Source organism: Myxocyprinus asiaticus, chromosome 22 (assembly GCF_019703515.2).
Source record: "Myxocyprinus asiaticus isolate MX2 ecotype Aquarium Trade chromosome 22, UBuf_Myxa_2, whole genome shotgun sequence".
Lineage (NCBI taxonomy): Eukaryota > Metazoa > Chordata > Actinopteri > Cypriniformes > Catostomidae > Myxocyprinus > Myxocyprinus asiaticus.
The window spans coordinates 32,825,610-32,848,452 of record NC_059365.1 but is presented as its reverse complement, the minus strand read 5'-3'; the positions used below and the strand labels follow the sequence as shown (position 1 = coordinate 32,848,452).

The window sequence follows — 22,843 nt, the reverse complement described above, 5'->3', positions numbered from 1 at the left end:
TTCCTGCGGAGGTGTTTCAGGCATGTTCAGCTGGGAGGAGGCCCAGGAGAAGACCCAGAACATGCTGGAGCGATTTTATCTCTTGGCTAGCCTGGGAACGTCTCTGGATCCCCCAGGATGAGCTGGAGGATGTGGCCGCGGAAAAGGACATATGGGCTACTTTGCTTAGTCTGCTGCTACCGTGACCCGGTCCCGGATAAGCAGTCGAAGATGGATGGATGGACATATTGCAAACGATGATTGTTATCCATGGTGACTGCAAAACCAAGCATTTTTCTGGGGTCTACCATAGTTCTTCTATTAACTGAATAAGGAGCTGTTCACAGAGGACACATTATTGCATTAGACACTGTAACTCACTACTTTTTCAGTGTCTTTTGTCATAAGTGCTATGTCAAGATAAAAGAACTATAACTTTTAAAATTGCATCTTGAGACACCTACATTCCAGTTTCATTTGTTGCGCTGCAGCTAGTTTTTTTATCGCAAGAATGAATTATGTGATGACGTCCCTTAATAAACTAAGAAAGCGGAAGTAGAATATTCTTGTTTTTATTCAATGTAAATCTTTGAATGTAAAGCTATTGCCTTTATGGTCGTAGTGGCTTTAAAATGCTTTGGGCAACTCTGAAACAACATTGATTTTTTTTCTCTCTTTTAATCTAGATATCTGAGCTATAATCGAATCACCACCCTACTTCCTGGAGTATTCCAGGACTTGCACAACCTAGAATGGCTGTAAGTGTTTCTTGTCATTCTCTCATCTACTTTTTAAATGTCAAATAAATGAAGATGGATTCCCACATTCAAACAATCTGCTTCAAATCAAGCAACTTTTCTGTCAGCTGTCAATCCAATTTTTTTTAATAGATTTTTAAAGGAATTCACCCACAAACAGATTTATTATTCACGTATATTCTTTCAACATGCTATCAGTAACCTAGGGAATGATTCCTAGCTGAGCCCTGTGCATCATATTCCCCAGATCTGCTCTAATTAAACAGGAGTTCTCATTGAACTTCCATCACACATCTAATTGAATGGCATTGAATTATGGTTCATGACACTTACGCATTAATTAGTGTCCTCTGACCAAATATTGGACAAAACACTTCAATTTGTTAGGCTGCAATGTTTTTTAATGAGCTTCTCCTTGATTTTTTTTTCTTTTTTTTCTTTTCTTTTCTTTTTTTCTGAAGGATTCTGGAGAACAACAATATTCATCACATCTCCTCTTTGACCTTCTCTGGTTTGCGTTCCCTTGTGCTCCTGTAAGTTTGCAGCCTGGTGCTATTTTAGAGACTCTCATTTTCTATGGCCTTTTAAATGTAAATCTTATATTTTAACAAATGCATAGGAGGTTTTCTGTAGGGCTTTATATATTACAGCAATATCGTGATTGAGCAAGAGTGCTGTTATGGGTGTATATGTGCAATGCTGTTATATGGCCATAGGCATGAGGCCACAGGCAATTACAGCCATGCTTATATACGGACAGCATGACTGCGAGTGTGATATTGGTTTAATACAACAGTTCAATGAACAAGTACATAAATAGCTAAGGAAAAACTGAGGACTGTCGCAAAACATGCACTTGCTTGTAGAACTACTTTTCTATAAAATGGATCAGGATCTGCCATTACTAGTTCAAAAGATGCGGCCAATCCTCCATTACTAATTTAAAAGTGTCACTTTAGAACTAGTTAAGATGGCTTCTAACAAGTTATTGGAGTAACAAGGACGTTTGTGTGTGTGAGAGAGGGAGGGAGAGAGAGAGAGAGAACGATTGGGCATGTGTGATCACCTGCGTAGGGCACTCTGGGGAACTCTTATTTAGACACCGACAAAGAAACCGTATTCTCCTCTGCCATGCTGAAAGTTCCTCCCACCTCTGAAACTTGGGTATTAGTTATTTATTTACTTGTTTGTTGAATTAATGTAATATCACACTTGCTGTCATGCTGTTTTGTCTGTATATTAGCATGGCTATGATTGCCTACGGCCTCGTGCCTATGGCTGTATCACAGCCATGCTGATATACAGCCATAACCGCACTCTTGCTCGTGTGATATTGCTTTAATATATATATATATATATATATATATATATATATATATATATATACAGTAGTGGCCAAAAATATTGGCATCCTTGGTAAATATGAGCAAAGAAGGCTGTGAAAAGAAATCTGCATTGTTTAACCTTTTGATCTTTCATTCCAAAAATTCACAAAAATCTAACCTTTAATTGAAGTAAAACAATCGAAAGAGGGGAAATATCTAATTATTAAATAAATATTGGCCACAATTATTGGCACCCCTAGAAATTCCCATTCATATTTTAAATTTTTTAGTGCACCTGGGTGACTAGGAACATGAAATTGTTCAGCCATGACTTCCTGTTTCATAGGGGTATAAATATGAGGTAACACACAGGCCAAATTTCCTTAATCATCAGTCACAGTGGGTTAGACTAAAGAATATAGTTCTGATGTGCGGCAAAAGGTTGTTGAGCTTCACAAAATGGGAAGTGGCTGTAAGAAAATAGCCAAAGCATTGAAAATACCCATTTCCACCATCAGGGCAATAATTAAGAAGTTCCAATCAACTAGAGATGTTAAGAATTGGCCTGGAAAAGGACGTGTGTCTATATTGTCTCCACGCATGGTGAGGAGGATTGTTCAAGTGGCCAAATAATGTCCTCTAAAGAACGGACTCTATCAAATACCAACAGATAAAAATTCAAAACCTGACTGCCTCTGCCAGAAAGCTTACAATTCAGCTGGATTTTCCAGCAGGACAATGATCCAAAACAAACATCAAAATCAACACTAAAATGGCTGGTTCACTGACCACAAAATCAAGGTTCTGCCATGGCCATCCCAGTCCCCTGACCTGAACCCCATAGAATATTTGTGGGGTGAACCGAAGAGGAGAGTCCACTAACATGGACCTCTGAATTTGAAGGATCTGTAGAGATTCTGTATGGATGAATGGTCTCAGATCCCTTGCCAGGTGTTCTTCAACCTCATTAAGCATTATAAGAGAAGTCTCATCTTGGCAAAGGGGGCTTGCAAAAATTACTGAATAAAAGAGTGCCAATAATTATGGCCAATGCGTTTTGGGGGAAAATATTAATTTAATAAGGAGATATTTCCCCTCTTTCAATTGTTTTACTTCAATTAAAGGTTAGATTTTTGTGAATTTTTTTAATGAAAGATCAAAAGGCTAAACAATGCAGACTTTGCGCATATTTACCAAGGGTGCCAATATTTTTGGCCACTACTGTATATATATATATATATATATATATATATATATATATACACACAGGTGCATCTCAATAAATTTGAATGTCGTGGAAAAGTTAATTTATTTCAGTAATTCAACTCAAATTTTGAAACTCGTGTATTAAATAAATTCAGTGCACACAGACTGAAGTAGTTTAAGTCTTTGGTTCTTTTAATTGTGATGATTTTGGCTCACATTTAACAAAAACCCACCAATTCACTATCTCAAAAAATTAGAATACATCATAAGACCAATAAAAAAAACATTTTTAGTGAATTGTTGGCCTTCTGGAAAGTATGTTCATTTACTGTATATGTACTCAATACTTGGTAGGGGCTCCTTTTGCTTTAATTACTGCCTCAATTCGGCGTGGCATGGAGGTGATCAGTTTGTGGCACTGCTGAGGTGGTATGGAAGCCCAGGTTTCTTTGACAGTGGCGTTCAGCTCATCTGCATTTTTTGGTCTCTTGTTTCTCATTTTCCTCTTGACAATACCCCATAGATGGGGTTCAGGTCTGGTGAGTTTGCTGGCCAGTCAAGCACACCAACACCATGGTCATTTAACCAACTTTTGGTGCTTTTGGCAGTGTGGGCAGGTGCCAAATCCTGCTGGAAAATGAAATCAGCATCTTTAAAAAGCTGGTCAGCAGAAGGAAGCATGAAGTGCTCCAAAATTTCTTGGTAAACGGGTGCAGTGACTTTGGTTTTCAAAAAACACAATGGACCAACACCAGCAGATGACATTGCACCCCAAATCATCACAGACTGTGGAAACTTAACACTGGACTTCAAGCAACTTGGGCTATGAGCTTCTCCACCCTTCCTCCAGACTCTAGGACTTTGGTTTCGAAATGAAATACAAAACTTGCTCTCATCTGAAAAGAGGACTTTGGAACACTGGGCAACAGTCCAGTTCTTCTTCTCCTTAGCCCAGGTAAGACGCCTCTGACGTTGTCTGTGGTTCAGGAGTGGCTTAACAAGAGGAATACGACAACTGTAGCCAAATTCCTTGACATGTCTGTGTGTGGTGGCTCTTGATGCCTTGACCCCAGCCTCAGTCCATTCCTTGTGAAGTTCACCCAAATTCTTGAATCGATTTTGCTTGACAATCATAAGGCTGCGGTTCTCTCGGTTGGTTGTGCATCTTTTTCTTCGACACTTTTTCCTTCCACTCAACTTTCTGTTAACATGCTTGGATACAGCACTCTGTGAACAGCCAGCTTCTTTGGCAATGAATGTTTGTGGCTTACCCTCCTTGTGAAGGGTGTCAATGATTGTCTTCTGGACAACTGTCAGATCAGCAGTCTTCCCCATGATTGTGTAGCCTAGTGAACCAAACTGAGAGACCATTTTGAAGGCTCAGGAAACCTTTGCAGGTGTTTTGAGCTGATTAGCTGATTGGCATGTCACCATATTCTAATTTTTTGAGATAGTGAATTGGTGGGTTTTTGTTAAATGTGAGCCAAAATCATCACAATTAAAAGAACCAAAGACTTAAACTATTTCAGTCTGTGTGCATTGAATTTATTTAATACACAAGTTTCACAATTTGAGTTGAATTACTGAAATAAATGAACTTTTCCACGACATTCTAATTTATTGAGATGCACCTGTATGTATATATATATATATATATATATATATATATATATATATATATATATATATATATACTATGTATATATATGTATGTATGTATGTATATGTGTGTGTGTGTGTGTGTGTGTGTGTGTATATATATATAAATATATATATATATATATATACACACACACACACACACACTGGCCACTTTATTAGGTACACCTGTACATCTACTTATTCATGTGATTATCTAATCAGCCAATCATGTGGCAGCAGTGTAATGTATAAAATCATTCAGATATGGGTCAAGAGCTTCAGTTAATGTTCATATCAACCAGATGTGACCTTGGCATGATTGTTTGAGCCAGACGTGCTGGTTTGAGTATTTCTGTAACTACTGATCTCCTGGGATTTTCACTCACATCAGTCTCTAGGGTGTCAGTTCTGTGGACAAAAACGCCTTGTTAATGACAGAGGTCAATGGAGAATAGCCAGACTTGTTGGAGCTGACAGAAAGGCTATGGTAACTCAGATAACGTCATGGTTACTGGTGTAACCTCCGTTCCCTGATGGAGGGAACGAGACATTGGTGTCGATGTAGTGACACAAGGGGTCACTCTTGGGAGCCCGAGACACCTCTGGTCTTTGATAAAAGGCCAATGAAAATTGGCGAGTTGTATTTGCATGCCACTCCCCCGGACATACGGGTATAAAAGGAGCTGGTATGCAACCACTCATTCAGGTTTTACGCTGAGGAGCCGATATAAGGTCCTGCCATTTCAGCAGGTAGTTCAGCGTTGTGGCAGAAGGGACAAACGTCTTGTTCCCTCCATCAGGGAATGGAGGTTACACCAGTAACCATGACGTTCCCTATCTGTCACTCACTCGACGTTGGTGTCGATGTAGTGACACTAGGGGTCCCTATACAAAACGCCACAAGGCTGAACGGTGTTACGTGAACTGGCGGTGTGTGGTATGCAGACTTGCTGTGTGCCTCGTAGCCAGCACACCAGGTCAACACGTAACCTCCCCCAACACAGTTATGAGTGTCGAACGGCCCTTTTTGGGGACAAGTCGACTACCCAAAGATAGAGACAGGCTTAACCCAGTCGTGGCCTCTTTTCCCCTTCTCTTTTTCCACTCCCTAAAAAAGAAGGGGGATTATCCGACTGGGCTGCCAGGTCTAGTCGGGGGGTGTCCCTCCCAAGGGGAGGACACCGTGGAGACCACACCTCACCCCAAGAGAGGGGGGGATATTTTTAAGTGGAAAAATACGTCACATGGTCTTTCCAACCAAGTGGAGAGCCTTCAAGGTAGATCCTGCCCAATGGGGGAGGAGTTACTACAAACATGGAGACTGGGGCAGAGGGGCTCTGCCCAAGGAAGACGCAGTTTGCCAGCAGGGAAACAAACTAGTGGAAGATATAGATCGCATGGGGTTAGCCTTACAGGGAACCACCACATGCGGAGCACCTACCTCAGAACAGGGCTCTTAGTTAGTGCGTGTACTGGGCCAGCAGTGAGTCTCTCCGAAAACTCGACTGCCACAGGGCTCAGAGGAAGTCAACCAGGGAACAAATTTTTTGAACACTACTGGGAATTAACGGCGCACGTCTTCAGCTCAAAAGGAGGTGGAAGGCGCTATGTGCAAACGATACACCCGGCCGGCTATCCCGGGCTTATCCGCTTGTGTTGCGTGCCACTACCTGGGATGAAACCGGTTCCACCCGGAGGTTGTAGAACCTTGCAAAGGTGTTGGGTGTTGCCCAGCCTGCTGCTCTGCAAATGTCTGTTAGAGAGGCACCTCTGGCCAGGACCCAAGAAGCCGCTACACCACGGGTAGAATGGGCTCGTAGCCCTACCGGGGGTAGCATGTTTTGACAGAGAACGCTTGCAGGTCACCTACCCTCTTGATGGAAGTGAGCGCAGTCAGGAGGGCAGTCTTCAAGGAGAGTGCCTTAAGCTCGGCTGACTGCAAAGGCTCAAAGGGGGATCTCTGTAGACCCTGAAGAACTACGGAGAGATCCCATGAGGGAACGAGGGGCGGTCTGGAGGGATTCAGCCTCCTGGCGCCTCTTAGGAACCTGATGATCAGGTCGTGCTTCCCTAAGGACTTACTGTCAACTGCGTCGTGGTGTGCTGCTATGGCAGCAACGTACACCTTCAAGGTGGAAGGGGACAGCCTCCCTTCCAGCCTCTCCTGCAGGAAGGAAAGCACTGATCCGACTGCGCATCTCTGGGGGTCTTCGTGTTGAGAAGAACACCACTTAGTGAATAGACGCCACTTAAAGGCATACAGGCACCTTGTAGAGGGGGCCCTAGCCTGAGCGATCGTGTCTACCACCATGGGTGGTAGGCCACTTAGGTCTTCCGCATCCTGTCCAGGGGCCAGACATGGAGATTCCAGAGGTCTGGGCGCGGGTGCCAGATGGTGCCCCTTCCCTGAGAAAGAAGGTCCTTCCTCAGGGGAATTAGCCAGGGGGGAGCTGTCGCGAGGAGCGTGAGGTCCGAGCACCACGTCTGGGCGGGCCAGTAGGGTGCTTACCAGGACAACCTGCTCCTCGTCCTCCCTGATCTTGCACAGGGTCTGTGCAAGCAGGCTCACTGGGGGAAACGCATATTTGCGAATGCCAGGGGACCAGCTGTGTGCCAGCACGTCTATGCCAAGGGAGGCCTCGGTCAGGGCGTACCAGAGCGGGCAGTGGGGAGGATTCTTGGGAGGCGAACAGGTGCACCTGTGCCTGTCGAATCGACTCCAAATCAGCTGGACCACCTGATGGTGGAGTTTCCACTCTCCCCTGAGGGTAACCTGTTGTGACGGCGTGTCTGCCATAGTGTTGAGGTTGCCCGGGATGTGAGTGGCTTGCAGCGACTTGAGGTGCTGCTGACTCCAGAGGAGGAGACGGCGGGCAAGTTGTGACATACAACGAGAGCGCAAACCACCTTGGCGGTTGACATATGCTACCATTGTCATGTTGTCTGTCTGAACTAACATGTGCTTGCCCTGGATCAACGGCCGAAACCTCCGCAGGGTGAGCAGTATTGCCAGTAACTCGAGGCAGTTGATGTGCCAATGCAGTCGTGGACCCATCCAGAGGCCGGCGGCTGCGTGCCCGTTGCAAACAGCACGCCAGCCCGTTTTGGAGGCGTCTGTCGGGGCCACGACGTGCCTGGAGACCAGTTCTAGGGGAACACCTGCTCGTAGAAACGAGAGGTCGGTCCAAGGGCTGAAAAGACGGTGAAAGCCCGACGTAATGGCCACGCGGTGTGTCCCGTAGCGCCATGCCCATCTCGGGACTCGAGTCTGGAGCCAGTGCTGAAGCGGCCTCATATGCATCAACCCGAGTGGGGTGGCCACCGCCGAGGATGCCATATGCCCCAGGAGCCTCTGAAAAAGTTTCAGTGGAACCGCTGTTTTCTGTTTGAACGCCTTCAAACAGGCCAGCACCCACTGGGTGCGCTCGTTCGTAAGGCGCACCATCAAGGAGACTGAGTCCAACTCCAAACCGAGAAAAGAGATGCTCTGAACCAGGAGGAGCTTGCTCTTTTCCCAGTTGACCCAAAGCCCTAGTCGGCTGAGGTGTGAGAGCACCAGGTCCCTGTATGCGCATAACACGTCTCGAGAGTGAGCTAAGATTAGCCAGTCGTCGAGATAGTTGAGAATGCAAATGCCCACCTCCCTTAATGGGGTAAGGGCAGCCTCTGCGATCTTCGTAAAGACGCGAGGAGACAGGGACAGGCCGAAAGGGAGGACTTTGTACCGATACACCTGACCCTCGAATGCGAACCGCAGGAAGGGTCTGTGTCGAGGAAGGATCGAGACGTGAAAGTACGCATCCTTCAGGTCTACCGCCGTTAACCAATCTTGATGCCGGACGCTCGCTAGAATGCGTCTTTGCGCCAGCATCTTGAACGGGAGTCTGTGTAAAGCCCGGTTCAGTACTCGCTGGTCCAAGATTGGCCGCAACCCACCGCCTTTTTTCGGTACGATGAAGTAGGGGCTGTAAAACCCTTTCTTCATCTCGGCTGGAGGGACAGGTTCTATCGCGTCCTTCCGTAGGAGGGTAGCGATCTCCGCGCAAGGTAGCAGCGTTTTTGTGTTTCACCAAGGTGAAGTGGACACCACTGAACCTGGGTGAATGCCCGGCAAAGTGAATCGCGCAGCCGAGTTGGACGGTCCGGACCAGCCCTCGTGACGGATTGGAAAGCGCAAGATATGCATCCAAGTTCCGCGCAAGGGGGACCAAAGGGACAACGTCATCGGATGTACCGGCAGGTGGGGCCGCTCGGAGAGCGAGGTCGGTCGCCGAGCGCAGTTCCTGCATCAATCCCGGGGCGGAACTACCCTTGTGCAGTTCCTTTAGTATCTTGGCGGACTTGCAGGAGAGCCATGGTGTGCAGGGCGGAGGCGGCTTGTCCAGCGGCACCGTAGGCCTTGGCCGTCAGAGACGACATAAACCTGCAGGCCTTGGACAGGGGCTTTGGGCACCCGCTCCAGGTGGCGGCGCTCTGCGGGCATAGGTGCACCGCGAGCGCCTTTATCCACCGGGGGATTGCCGAATAGCCCTTGGCCCCCCCACCATCGAGGGTAGTGAGGGCGGGGAAACTGAAAAGATCGGGACCAGGCAGTAAAAAGTGCCTCCCGTGACCTTGTCAGCTCTTCATGCACTTCCGGGAAGAAAGGAACGGGGGCGGGGCGTGGCTTTGAGTGGCGCTGCGAGCCCAGGAACCAATCACCGAGCCGCGAGGGTTCAGGGAAGAGCGGTGAAATCCACTCTAACCGACGCTCGCGGCTGCCCGGGAAATCATGTCGTCATCTCCGCATCAGCCTGTGACTGGGCGATCGACCCCGAAGGGAGGAGCCCAGCTGAGGCTTCCGACTGGACGAGCCCGCTCTCCGATACTGCGCTCGAGAGCTCATCATTTTCACGGGCTCCGAATAAGAGGTCGAACTCGCCGTGAGACAAGCCGGCGGACTCACCCGGAAGCCCGATCGGGGCAGACGAGTGTGCTGGGGAATGGGAGGTCCGCGGGGGGATACCCGGCGGAGGCAGTCACATTGGGGTCCCCAAATCGCCCCCAGTGCTAGCCGCGCTGGCCTCAAACCCGTGGGTAAAAGGACCGAGGCGGGAGCCTCTGGGGTGGCTCACTTTCTTACGAAGGCGAGCCGCGACCGCAATGTTGCCATGGACATATTCTCGCAATGAGAACATGACCATCCACGAACACTGTCTCCGCGTGAGCAGTGCCCAGACACGAAAGACAGTGATCGTGACCGTTAGAAGGCGAGAGATAACGAGTATAATCAGGAATAACACACAATCGGAAAAGCATCTTTAAAAAGACATGTCTTTAAAAAGACGTTCCATGTGTGCGCTCTTTTAGAGAAATATACTCTTTTAGAGGGGAAAAATGCTCTTTCAGAAAATATACTCTCTAGTTTTTCTGCCAAAGCGCCCAGGTGCGTTCTCTGCAGTGCACCAGTGCAGAGGGGGGAGAAGCCGCTGAAATGCGCCGTCAGATCCAGCAGAGGTGAATGAACAGTAGTATTCAGCTCAATGAGCATGACCGTTCGGCTCCGAAGAGAAAATCTGAATGAGTGGTTGCATACCAGCTCCTTTTATACCTGTATGTCCGGGGGAGTGGCATGCAAATACCACTCGCCAATTTTCATTGGCTTTTTATCAAAGACCGGAGGTGTCTTGGGCTCCCAAGAGTGACCCCTTGTGTCACTACATCGACACCAACGTTGAGTGAGTGACAGATAGGGAACCCTCTGTACAATTGTAGTGAGCAGAATAGCATCTCAGAATGCACAGCATGTCGAACCATGAGGCTGGTGGGCAACAACAGCAGAAGACCACGTTGGGTTCCACTTCTGTCAGCCAAGAACAGAAAACTGAGGCTGCAGTGAGCCTACCATTTGTGTACCTCAGTTGTCAGCTCAGTTTTCTGTTCTTGGCTGACAGTACCCGGAGTGGTCTTCCACTGCTGTAGTCCATCCGCCTCAAAATTCGACGTGTTGTACATTCAGACATGCTTTTCTGCATAGCAGAACATATGTTTATTTGTGTTACTGTCACCTTCCTGTCAGCTTGGACCAGTCTGGCCATTCTCCTCTGACCTCTGTCATTAACAAGCCATTTTCGCCCACAAATTTGCCACTCGCTGGATGTTTTTTGTTTTTCGCACCATTCTCTTGTGAGACTGTTGTGCATGAAAATCCCAGGAGATCAGCAGTTACAGAAATACTCAAACTAGCCCGTCTGTCACCAACAATCGTGCCACGATCTAAATCTCTGAGATCACATTTTTACATCACATTAACTGAAGCTCCTGACCCAATTCTGCATTATTTTATACATTACACTGATGACACATGATTGGCTGATAAGATAATCACATGAATAAGTAGATGTGCAGGTGTACCTAATAAAGTGGCCGTGAGTGTATATAGGTTTTTATCGATGCTGCTACCACTTTGTACTTTTGCTGGTTCTGTGTGTGTGTTACAGAGTCTTGTTGAACAATGCTCTCACAAAGCTTGATGATATATGTCTGGAGATGCCACGATTAAATTGGCTGTAAGTTTGAGTTCAACATTCTCATAGTAAAAACACTGTATGTACACAATGTACTTTTTATTCAGAAAATCAATATTTTGTTAATTGAAGCTTAACGTTATTTTAAATAAACATTCTAGGTTACATTAATATATAAAGGAAAGTGTTTGTTTTAGGACTGGTCAACATTTCTTAAGTGTCACCATTTTTAATCAAGTTTTTTTTTTCTACACTAGTTCATTTTAAATGATCTTGTAATGTGACAAATACATTTTTAAATGTTCCAATATCCCATGTAGTCTCTTAATTAATCATTAATCATTAAAGGTGGCATGGTGGCTCAGTGGTTAGCACTGTTGCCTCACAGCAAGAAGGTCTTGGGCTCAAGTCCTGGCTCAACTGTGGAGTTTGGATGTTCTTCCCACGTTCACATGGGTTTCCTCTGGTGCTCCAGTTTCCTCCACAAGTGCAAGAACATGCAGGTTAAGAGAACTGGAGGCTCTAAAATTGCCCTGTAGGTATGAGTTGCATCAGGAAGGGCATCCAGTGTTAAACCTGTGCCAAGTCAAAAATGCAGATCACAGATGGCCTGCTGTGGCAGCCAAAGAAGATTCAGACTTACAACTGTATATTCAGATTTCTATTTATATATTCTGACTTACAACTATATATTCAGATATATATTTATATATTCAGACTTACAACTATACACTGACGTGCACAGAACGGGGGCTACAGGGGAGCAAGCCCCTGCCCCTTTCGTTCACAAATCTAGAGGTGCCCATCAGAAACGTAAAGGTGCCCTTTTAAGCGGAGATGCCTTTAAGAGCACTGAGATTTAAGCGGAGGTGTCTTTACTATAGCACAACCCCCCACCCCTGAACTATATATTCAGATTTATATTTATATATTCAGACTTAGAACTATATATTTAGATTTAGATTTATATATTCAGACTTACAACTATATTGTCACGTTTAAATGTGTTTTTGTTCATGTTTTGTGTTCATGTCTTTTATTTTGGAAGCTAGTTCCTGGTTCATGTTATATGATTTCCTGTTCCCTCATGTGATCCTGTCATGTGTTTTCCCCTGTTCATGTGTCTTGTTTTCATTGGTTCTTTGTTTTAGTATCTAGTTATCTTGTTATTAGTTTAGTCTTGCTATTGGTTTTCATTGTCATGTGTTTGCCCATGTCCTTGTATTTAAGCCCTCATGTTTGCCATTGTCCTTTGTCGAGTATTGTTTTGTGTAACGTAGTCAAGTCATTTATGTTTGTTTTGTTTTGTACTCACGTTTGGATAAACTGCACTTTGTAAATAAACTGCACTTGGGTTCTCACTTCATTATCGTCTTCATCTGCTCCTGTGTCCTGTCTGTTACTCCATGTCCAGTACGTTACAGAATACTCAACCGAACAACATGAACCCAGCAGTTGCACTCCTGCGTCTCCACCAGGGGAATCTTCCCCTCAAGAATTATGTTGTGGACTTTTGTGGATTGTGTCACATGGTGAACTTTAATGATATTGCCCTCAAAGGCTGTTTCCATTTTGGGTTTAATGAGCCGGTCTCCTACATGATGTCTGGCATTCGGATTACCCTCAGTCTGGCTCAATACATGGATTTAGCCCTGCAACTGAGCGGTTCATCTTTCACTGTAGGAGTGGCTGATGAGGAACTATGCACTCCTACAGTGACTGCCATGTCAGAGCCATCCACGTCATGGTCGCCGAGCCAGGGTCCCCCGTCATGGTCGCCGAGCCAGGGTCCCACGTCATGGTCACCGAGCCAGGGTCCCACGACATGGTCGCCGAGCTTGCGCCACCTTCTGCCCCGGATCCTGAGTCTACACCATGCCATGTCACAGCCATGCTTGAGTCTACTCCATGCCATGTCACAGCCACGCCTGAGTCTGCTCCATGCTATGTCACAGCCATGCCTTAGTCTGCTCCATGCCATGTCACAGGCTGGTCTCTGGTCCACGAGCCAACGCCCATGCCTGCCACGGTCAACGAGCCAACGCCAACGCCTGCCACGGCCAACTAATCAGCATTGCAAGCCTCGTCCATCCCAGAGCCAGCATTGCAAGCCTTGTCCGTCCCAGAGCCAGCGTTGCAAGCCTCGTCCATCCCAGAGCCAGCATTGCAAGCCTCGTCCGTCCCAGAGCCAGCTCTCACTGGGCTATTAGACCTGGAGTTGGTTCCCGCCCTTGTGCCCACCCTGAGTCCTCCTGATCAGCCGGTCCCCCCCCCTCCCCCCAAGTCACCGGCTCGACCATTGCCCCCTGTGACATCTCAGACAAGGGGAACTTTCGACCCTCCGACTCCTGTTCAGGACTTTCAACTATATATTCAGATTTAATACTTATATATTCAGACTTAGAAATATATATTTAGATTTATATTTATATATTCAGACTTACAACTATTATGACAGCAGGGGCTTGGTCGAGCATCTGTCCAGGGAGAGAGAAAGCGGTAAGGGCGCTGACACTTGAGCTAAATTATGTCTAACACCTGTCTCTAATTCCAGTGAGCATGGGGAGAGCATCATATAAACGGCCACGCCACCAGCAGATGGGGAGAGAGTCAGGGGCAAGAAATGTTATTGTGGAGCTGATGAGCTGTTGTTGTGAAACTGATGAATTATTATAGTGAAGCTGAAGAGTTATTATTGTGAAGCTGCTGAGTCTTTGTGAAACTGTAAAGTGCTGGAGTATATTAATTAAAGCCTTACTTGTGAGGAAACCGCTCTCCTGTGTCCTCCTGCTGTGAAGGTCTTTTACACTGGTGCCGAAACCTAGGAATTGGTTTAAAGAACGCACGCCCCATGGAGTCCTTCCTGCTGTCCGACATCATCATGACCCTCGCCGACCTACATCAGACCCACCAACAGGCTCTTCTTGAGCTCCGCCAAGATCAGGAACGCTGCTTCCATGAGGTCCTTAGAGCTCAGGCAGAGGACCAGCAGACCATTTGGAGCCTTCTCAACCAGCCTTCTCAAAGCCCCGGCAGCGACCCTGGACAACAGCAGCCCCCTGCCTCCACCCACGCTGATGAGGATGGGGGCGGAAGATGACCCGGACACTTTCCACAACTTGTTTGAGCGCACCGCTGAAATCTGGAGTTGGCCGCATTCCCAGTGGGTGGCCCGGCTCATCCCTTTGCTGTCCGGGGTAGCCCAGCTTGCAGCATAACAACTGCTGATGACTAATCTCCTGGTCTACAGTGACCTGAAGAAGACCATCCTGCAGTGGGTCGGCTGGAGCCCAGAGCAATACCGACAATACTGTTTGCCTTCTCTCAGTGGCTCCTTGATGCCTGCCGGAAATGGCTGCTGGCGGGGGACCGCGACGTTGAGGGAGTGGTCGACCAAATGGTGCTGGAACAGCTGATCCGGCAGCTTCCAGAAGGGACCGCAGAATGGGTCCAGAGCCTTGCGCCAGTTTATCCCTTTCCCGGCGACTTCAGTGCCTTACCGCTCTCCCCCTCAGGTGGATGTACCTGCCCCTTCAAGTGCGGGCATAGTGCCTGGGCAGGCCTGCTGGCGTTGCGGGGATCCGGAACACTTCTGTGATCAGCGTCCTGTGATGGAGCTGGGAACTGTAGTCCGGATCCCCAACGCACCACAGGCTGCCTTCAATCAGGCTGGAGGGTACAAGATACCGGTAAGAGTCAAGGGGAGTACACACCAAGCCTTGGTGGACACGGGTTGTAACCAGACCACTAGACTGTGACATCTGACCAATCAGAGCAGAGTATGCTCTCTGAAAGGAGGAGTTTAGAATGAATCCTTTAGAACGGATCATTGAACGAGTCATTTGAGACACTGGGAAAAAAGGTAATGCTGCAATGTAAATTATGAGCAAATTAAAGTGTTTTTTGACCTTGGATGCATGTAAATATATTGAATGAGACCTTTAAAACAAAATTAGGCACGTTTAAAAATCATAATAGGTGCACTTTAATAATGCGGAGCCACCGGGAAATGGTGTTCCAGGCAGCTCATTATAATCCTGTGGTGGGGCATCTAGGGGAGAGAAAAACACTGAACCGACTAATAGCCCAATTTTATTGGCCGGGCATTGGCAGCAATGTTCGCAGGTGGTGTGCGGCTTGCCGTGAATGTCAGCTGGTGAACCCACCGGCCACCCCAAAAGCGCCATTGTGTTCCCTTCCGCTGATCGAGGTCCCCTTCGAGAGAATTGGCATGGACCTCGTCGGGCCATTAGAGCGGTCAACACGCAGACATCGCTTTGTATTGGTCCTAGTGGACTATGCAATGCGATATCTGGAAGCAGTGCCCCTGCGCAACACCTCAGCATGCAGTGTTGTGGAGACACTCTTCAAAATAATCTCCCGGGTAGGGATTCCGAAAGAAATCCTCACCGATCAGGGCACAACCTTTATGTCACGGACACTACGTGAGCTTAACGAATTATTGGGCATTAAGTCAATTCGCACCAGCATTTACCATCCACAAACAGATGGCCTGGTGGAGCGATTTAATAAAACCCTTAAAAATATGATTCGTAAGTTTATGTACGAGGATACTAGAAATTGGGGCAAATGGCTCGATCCCCTGTTATTCGCAGTACGAGAGATCCCGCAAACCTTCAGTGGGATTTCCCCATTCGAGCTGCTGTACGGGCGGTGCCCGCACAACGTACTTGATGTCATACGCAAAGCTTGGAGGAGGAACCTTCAGCCAGTAAGAATGAAATACAATATGTTCTTGATCTTAGAGCAAAACTCCACAACTTGGGGCAAATAACACAGGAGAATTTGCTCCGAGCTCAAGAACAACAGAGCCAACTGTATAACAGGGGAAATCGGCTACAGGAATTTGCACCGGGAGATAAGGTACTCGTATTACTCTCCACATTGAACTCAAAATGACTCGCCAAGTGGCAAGGACCCTTTGAGGTCACAAGACGAGTGATGGAACTCGATTATGAGGTAAAGCAAACTGATAGAGGGGGCACGCATTAAATTTATCACTTCAACCTCCTGAAATTGTGGAGGGAAGCGGCCCCTGTGACGTTGGCTATGGTAGTTCCAGAGAGGGCAGAGCTCGGGCTGGAGGTAAACACAAAACACAATCATATCACAAAGCACACCACCACACTTGCGGAGACCACCTCTCACCGAACCAACTTGCAGAGGTTACGAAACTACAACAAGAATTCGCAGATGTGTTTTCCCCTCTACCAGGTCGCACGAACCTCATCCAGCACCACATCGAGACTGAGCCGGGGGTGGTGGTACGTACCCATCCCTACCGATTGCCCGAACATTACAAAAAAATAGTCCGGGAAGAATTGGATGCAATGCTCGATATGGGAGTAATAGAGGAATCCCACAGCGACTGGTCCAGCCCGGTTGTTCTGGTGCCTGAGAGCGACGGGTCTGTACGGTTCTGTGTGGTTTATAGAAAAGTCAGCGCGGTGTCTAAATTTGATGCCTACCCAATGCCTCGTATTGATGAGTTGCTCGATCGGTTAGGCACTGCTCGTTTTTACTTGACACTGGATTTGACAAAGGGTTATTGGCAGATCCCCTTGACACCAATTTCCCATGATAAAACAGCTTTTTCCACACCGTTCGGATTACACCAATTTGTGACACTTCCGTTCGGTTTGTTTGGGACTCCAGCCACGTTTCAGCGCCTCATGGAACAAATCCTCAGACCGCATTCAGCTTACGCTGCTGCCTATTTGGATGACATCATCATTTATAGCAATGATTGGCAGTGGCATATGCAGCATCTGAGGTCGCTGTGACAGGTGGGGCTCACAGCAAACCCTAAGAAGTGCACGATTGGGTGGGTGGAGGTACAGTATCTGGGGTTCCACTTGGGCCACGGGCAGGTGAGTCCCCAAATTGACAAGACAGCGGCGATTGCGACCTGCCCAAGACCCAAGACCAAAAAGGGGTGAGACAATTCCTGGGGCTGGCTGGCTTTTATAGGAGATTTGTGCCTAACTATCGGACGTCACCAGCCCGCTGACTAATCTCACTAAAAAGGGAGCTCCAGACCCGGTCCAGTGGACAGAGCAGTGCCAACAGGCATTTACGCAGGTTAAAGCCACACTTTGCGGGTGGCCGCTTTTACATGCACCTAATTTCTCTCCCTTTTGTATTGCAGACGGACGCTTCAGACAGGGGGCTGGGGGCCGTGTTCTCGCAGGTGGTGGAGGGGGAGGAGCGCTCGGTGCTGTACATCAGCCGCAAGCTCTCCTTGAGGGAAACAAAGTACAGCACTGTGGAAAAGGAGTGTCTGGCCATCAAGTGGGCAGTCCTCACTCTTCGTTACTACCTGCTGGAGTGGGCCTTCACCCTCTGCTCAGATCACGCCCCACTCCAGTGGCTCCACCGCATGAAGGATACCAATGTGCGGATCACCCAGTGGTATCTGGCTCTCCAGCCCTTTAAATTCAAGGTGGTCCTCAGACCGGGGGCACAGATGGCTGTCGACAACTTTCTTTCCAGAAATGGGGGGTAGTGGTAGACAGGCCAGATGGCTCCCCGGCCTGAGTCAGGTGGTGGGGATATATGGCAGCGGGCGTGTGGTCGAGCATCCGTCCGGGGAAAGAGAAAGAAGTAAGGGTGCTGACATCTGAGCTAAATTATGTCTAACACCTGTCTCTAATACCAGTGAGCATGGGGAGAGCGGCATATAAGCGGCCACGCCACCAGCAGATGGGGAGAGAGTCAGGGGCAAGAAACCTTATTGTGGAGCTGATGAGCTATTGTTGTGAAACTGATTAATTATTATTGTGAAGCTGAAGAGTTATTACTGTGAAGCTTCAGAGTCATTGTGAAGCTGTAAAGTGGAGTATATTAATTAAAGCCTTACTTGTGAGGAAACCGCTCTCCTGTGTCCTCCTGCTGTGAAGGTCTTTTACAACTATATATTCAGATTTATATTTATAAATTCAGGATTTACAAGTATATATTCGGATTTATATATTCAGGATTTACAACTAAATATTCAGATTTATATAAAAGTTTCAGATGGAGTATAGTACGTCACACCGCAGGATGTATCAACCCAAAAGCATTTCATGTCAGCTATCTATTTGCATTTTGCTTTATGTAAAACTTTTTGGTCCTCCAGTAATCTGATGCCAAGATAAGTAGAACTGATTTGGATTTTTCTTGATCTCCATCTCTCCATCCTATTCTTTTCTTAAAGTTCCCTTCTATTAATCTCTTTTTCTGTGTTTGTGTTTGCAGAGATGTTGAAGGAAATAAGATAGAGACCGTGGGAAATGTAACCTTCAGGTCCTGTAACATGCTAACAGTGCTGTAAGTAAAAGTATACCCTCTCTAACCAGCTTCACCAACCTGCTCCTCTGTTCCCTCTATGCATAGAATTAGTAGCCGACACTGACAGACATTATGAGTGCTTTACAGTATAGAAATGTTCAGTTTGTAGTCCTAAAACCTGGAAGAGAATTATCTTTTTCAAGCCAGGGGTTCCCTCTGGAATCTTTAATTTTTAATTTTTTTTAGAAAACCAGTTTTCTCAGTAAAATGTCTGTTGTAAACATTGTTTGAAACAACTTTCCCTTTTTGTTCTTATGTATGTGAGTTTAGGTGGTTGGCATGTCATTAAGCAGACAACCGTTGCAATCCTTTTATAGTAAACTTACATTATTAAAGCACACATGGGTTTCAAAATTCACATTTGAGGGATGACGATGTGTAATTTATGTTGAAGAGACCATCACATTTTGCTCTACAAGTAATGTTAACCACAGACCTTACTTTACTCATAAATCCAAAACTGCTATTCTAAAAACCCTTTCAGATTTCCTGAAGAGGGAGCTAATGGCGAATTAGCCTTCCAGGATGGCACACATATTGACGTCATGAATGAACAACTCTATTAAGACTATTCTTAAAGATTATGTGTGTCATTTTTCTCAGTGTTAAAATACTTTCTCCTATCCAAGCTTAATATGCAGAGACAACTATAAGTAAGCATTCATTGGTTGGCACGGAAATTACACACTTCACCTTTAACCTGTACCTATACATAATTTGAGGTCCTTCTTTCCCAAAACTCCAAAAATCAGGTCAAAACACATTTTCTTAAGTAAAATCATTCTCATCTTTCCAGCGCTTGCTTTTCAATCACTGCTATAAAATCAGAGCAATTGACAAATCACCTTTTATTATTTCAAGTTAGTTCAAGTGAAATTAAAAATGATTAAACATTTACATATTAAGCAGAAAGTATGTGTGGACTTTAATCATGAATACTTTTAATCTGGAATAATATGTAATATTACCCTATTAACATTTTACTGATTATTTTCAAGTGTGACTCTCTTGATTAAAGGTCAGATTTCATTGAACTTCTGATTTGTTTTTTGTTCTTTAGTTTTGGAATCATTATCATTAAGTTACACATTATTGTGTATTTCTAGTGCATTCCATTCCTCAGAAACAGCCAATGTGTTTCTGTCCACCGGGGATAAATGTTTACGTCTTTTTGCAGAGTCCTTCAGCGGAACCGCATTAGTTACATCCACAAGTGGGCTTTCACTCTTCTTCGTAAACTGGGCGAGCTGTGAGTTCTCAGGCATTTCCATCATAAATGTTTGCCAAAATAATCACCACAAATTGTTCTCTGGAGTTTAGTCGTGACCTATTTCTGTGCTGTTTTTGAGAAATAAGCAAAACAAAAAACAAAAATCCTCTTTGAATGGATTTTCTTATCAATTTCAAAGTCAACAATGGATCAGTCTTACTTGCACCCAACCTGACTAGTTACAGAATATCAGTCATCAAAGAGTCTGGCAGTCATCAGCAAGATTGGCTTGCTCTTCATTTGAATGCATATGGCATAAATATCTTCTCTTTTTCTACAGGGATTTGTCCAGTAACCGAATCGAAGCGATCCCTCCTGATCTGTTTGTCAATCTCGGTGACTTGCTTCAACTGTAAGAAATTTATTTAGATGCATTTTAATAGCTGTACACAGAACATACATCACAGCTTTGATGTTAGAAATGCATTTCCAACCGGTAGTTCTCTCTGCCTCATGTTGGTCTGCAGGAATATTTCGTATAACCCCATCATGGACTTGCGAGTGGACCACTTTGACAAACTGCATCGATTGAAGTCACTGTAAGTCTTTCTAAATTCCATGTTTTTTCCATGTTGATTTTTATGATCCCTCTTTTTTTTTTTTTTTTTTTTTTTTAAGAATTTACAAGGAGTATGTGAACTTACAAGTTGTACTGTAATTGGTGTAAGATTCTGTCCAAATATTGTCAGTGACAAAAATAAGACAAACACAGCTTGAGAGCTTGAGTATAAAGCCATACACCAACCCTTTCTCCCATTTTTGCTTTCAAAAAAATAAAAAACACACATATTCACATGAAACACCACCCAAAGAGACCTGCAATTTTAGTAATGTGCTGTTTGCAGGGCCCCTTTCATTATAGTACAATGCTCCTACCCAGATTTCATGCTGTGAGCATTGTCTTCCCCTCTACTCACCAGAGGAAAAGCAATCTGCCTTTTGGTCATACTTCAAAGAATTTCAGAGAACAACTTGTGTGAAAAACTGCATATTTGTAAGAGATGAAAATGGAAAAAGAGGGGTAAAATATTGTAAAGTGAACACTGAAATGCTAATGATGGTGGTTTTCCAAAGAGTGACCCCTGAGAGAAAGCTTTTTGTGTCGCAGGAGCATCGAGGGAATCGAAATTGGGAACATCCACAGACAGATGTTTGAACCTCTTAAGAACCTGACTCACATGTAAGTACGGATTTTTGAAAGATCTTATTAATTCTTTGTGTTCCACTTGCTCAATATCTGCAACTTGATTTCACTCAAAGTCTCTATTTTCTCTAGTCATTGAGAGTAATCAACGTAGATAATTGAATAATAGTATGCTGAGGCCAGGTAGAAGATATTTTTCATGCAACTGAATATCAATATTATTTGTACTAATAAACATCAGTTTTGTAGGAACCTTATTCTAATGTAGTCTCCTGATGTTTCTTTTTTTTTTTACTCTAAAATATCCTCATTAAAAAAACATTAAGACAATCTCTTTAGTCCTAGCCCCATTTTAAATACTCCAGAAATTGACTCTTATATTTTGTATTCTATAAATTTTTCAAAATAATTTTCTCCCATAACTTGGTGTTGTAATTGGCAGTGATTATGATGTATCATCTGAAAAACATGCAAAGATACAAAAGTGTCTGAAATATATCTTTGAGTGTTTACAATTCCCTTTACAATCTTTTCAGTTACTTGAGGAACCAATGTTGCGCCTTGCTGCCGTGTGTAATTTACACTGTGAAAAATGAAAAGTCATTTATAATGCTTCTTCTCAGATTGAGACTGTGAATGTGGTTTTTGTTTTGACTTCTTCGCTGCAAACACTTTCTCGAACTATATCAGTTCTGTTTAGTAGTATTCTCTATCATCTTCTCTGTTCTTTCTCTGGTATAAAAATCACCTTTCCCTGTAAGGACAGCTTGAGTGACAGCAGAACGTCTCGGTTACTGTCGTAACCTCCGTTCCCTGATGGAGGGAACGAGACGTTGTGTCGATGTAGTGACACTAGGGGTTGCCCTTGGGAGCCCCAAACACCTCAGATCTTTGAGAAAAGGCCAATGAGAATTGGCAAGTGGAATTTGCATGCCACTCCCCCGGACATACGGGTATAAAAGGAGCTGGCTCGCAACCACTCATTCAGATTTTGTGCTGAGGAGCCATTTCAGCGGGTAGTACAGCATTGTGGCAGGGGGGACACAACGTCTCGTTCCCTCCATCAGGGAACGTAGGTTACGACAGTAACCGAGACGTTCCCCTTCTGTCACTCACTCAACATTGTGTCGATGTAGTGACACTAGGGGTCCCTATACGAAACGCCACAACTAGCTGAACCATGTTACGTAGACTGCCGGTGCAGGTGCAAGCAAGCTACTGCGTGCGTAGTAGCAGGTGCACCGGTCTGCACGTAGCCTCCCCCATCGCCCCAAAAAATGTTGTATAGTTCCCCACATCCCTAGGGGGGGAAGAGACATATCTAGTATGGAAGCAGGCCACGCCAGCTGCAGCCTTTTCTCTCTATGTTTTCTCTCCACAGAGTATGCAGTTATTCAGCTGGGGCCATTTTAATGCTCAATATATGTGCCAGGGAAGGTGTTCTTTTCCTATCCTATTCTTTCAGGGGGAAAAGACCCCGCGGAGACCACATCCTGCCCGGAGGGGAGGTAATATGTGGCAAGCACGTCATGTGGGCTCAGAGCCGCACATGGAAGAGGCGCGGTGGTAGGTCCTGCCTGAAAGGGGAGGAGCTCTACAAACACGGTGCTGGGACAGAGAGAGCTCTGTTGAAGGGAGACGCAGGTCTGCGGACAGGGAGA

At 45.7% G+C, this 22,843-nt stretch overlaps 1 protein-coding gene across 5 annotated transcripts in view; it reads left to right on the top strand.

Moving 5' to 3' along the window:
- Positions 1–22,843, top strand: part of LOC127413036 (relaxin receptor 1-like) — a 153,842-nt gene that overhangs the window by 117,201 nt on the left and 13,798 nt on the right. For 4 of the 5 annotated variants that reach the window (XM_051649840.1, XM_051649842.1, XM_051649839.1 and 1 more), the window contains 8 exons: positions 666–737; positions 1,199–1,270; positions 11,389–11,457; positions 18,676–18,747; positions 19,946–20,017; positions 20,319–20,390; positions 20,506–20,577; positions 21,147–21,218. In XM_051649840.1, coding sequence (XP_051505800.1) covers positions 666–737; positions 1,199–1,270; positions 11,389–11,457; positions 18,676–18,747; positions 19,946–20,017; positions 20,319–20,390; positions 20,506–20,577; positions 21,147–21,218 — 573 coding nt within the window. The remainder of the gene's footprint in view (positions 1–665; positions 738–1,198; positions 1,271–11,388; positions 11,458–18,675; positions 18,748–19,945; positions 20,018–20,318; positions 20,391–20,505; positions 20,578–21,146; positions 21,219–22,843) is intronic. The other variant, XM_051649843.1, reaches the window with a different exon arrangement.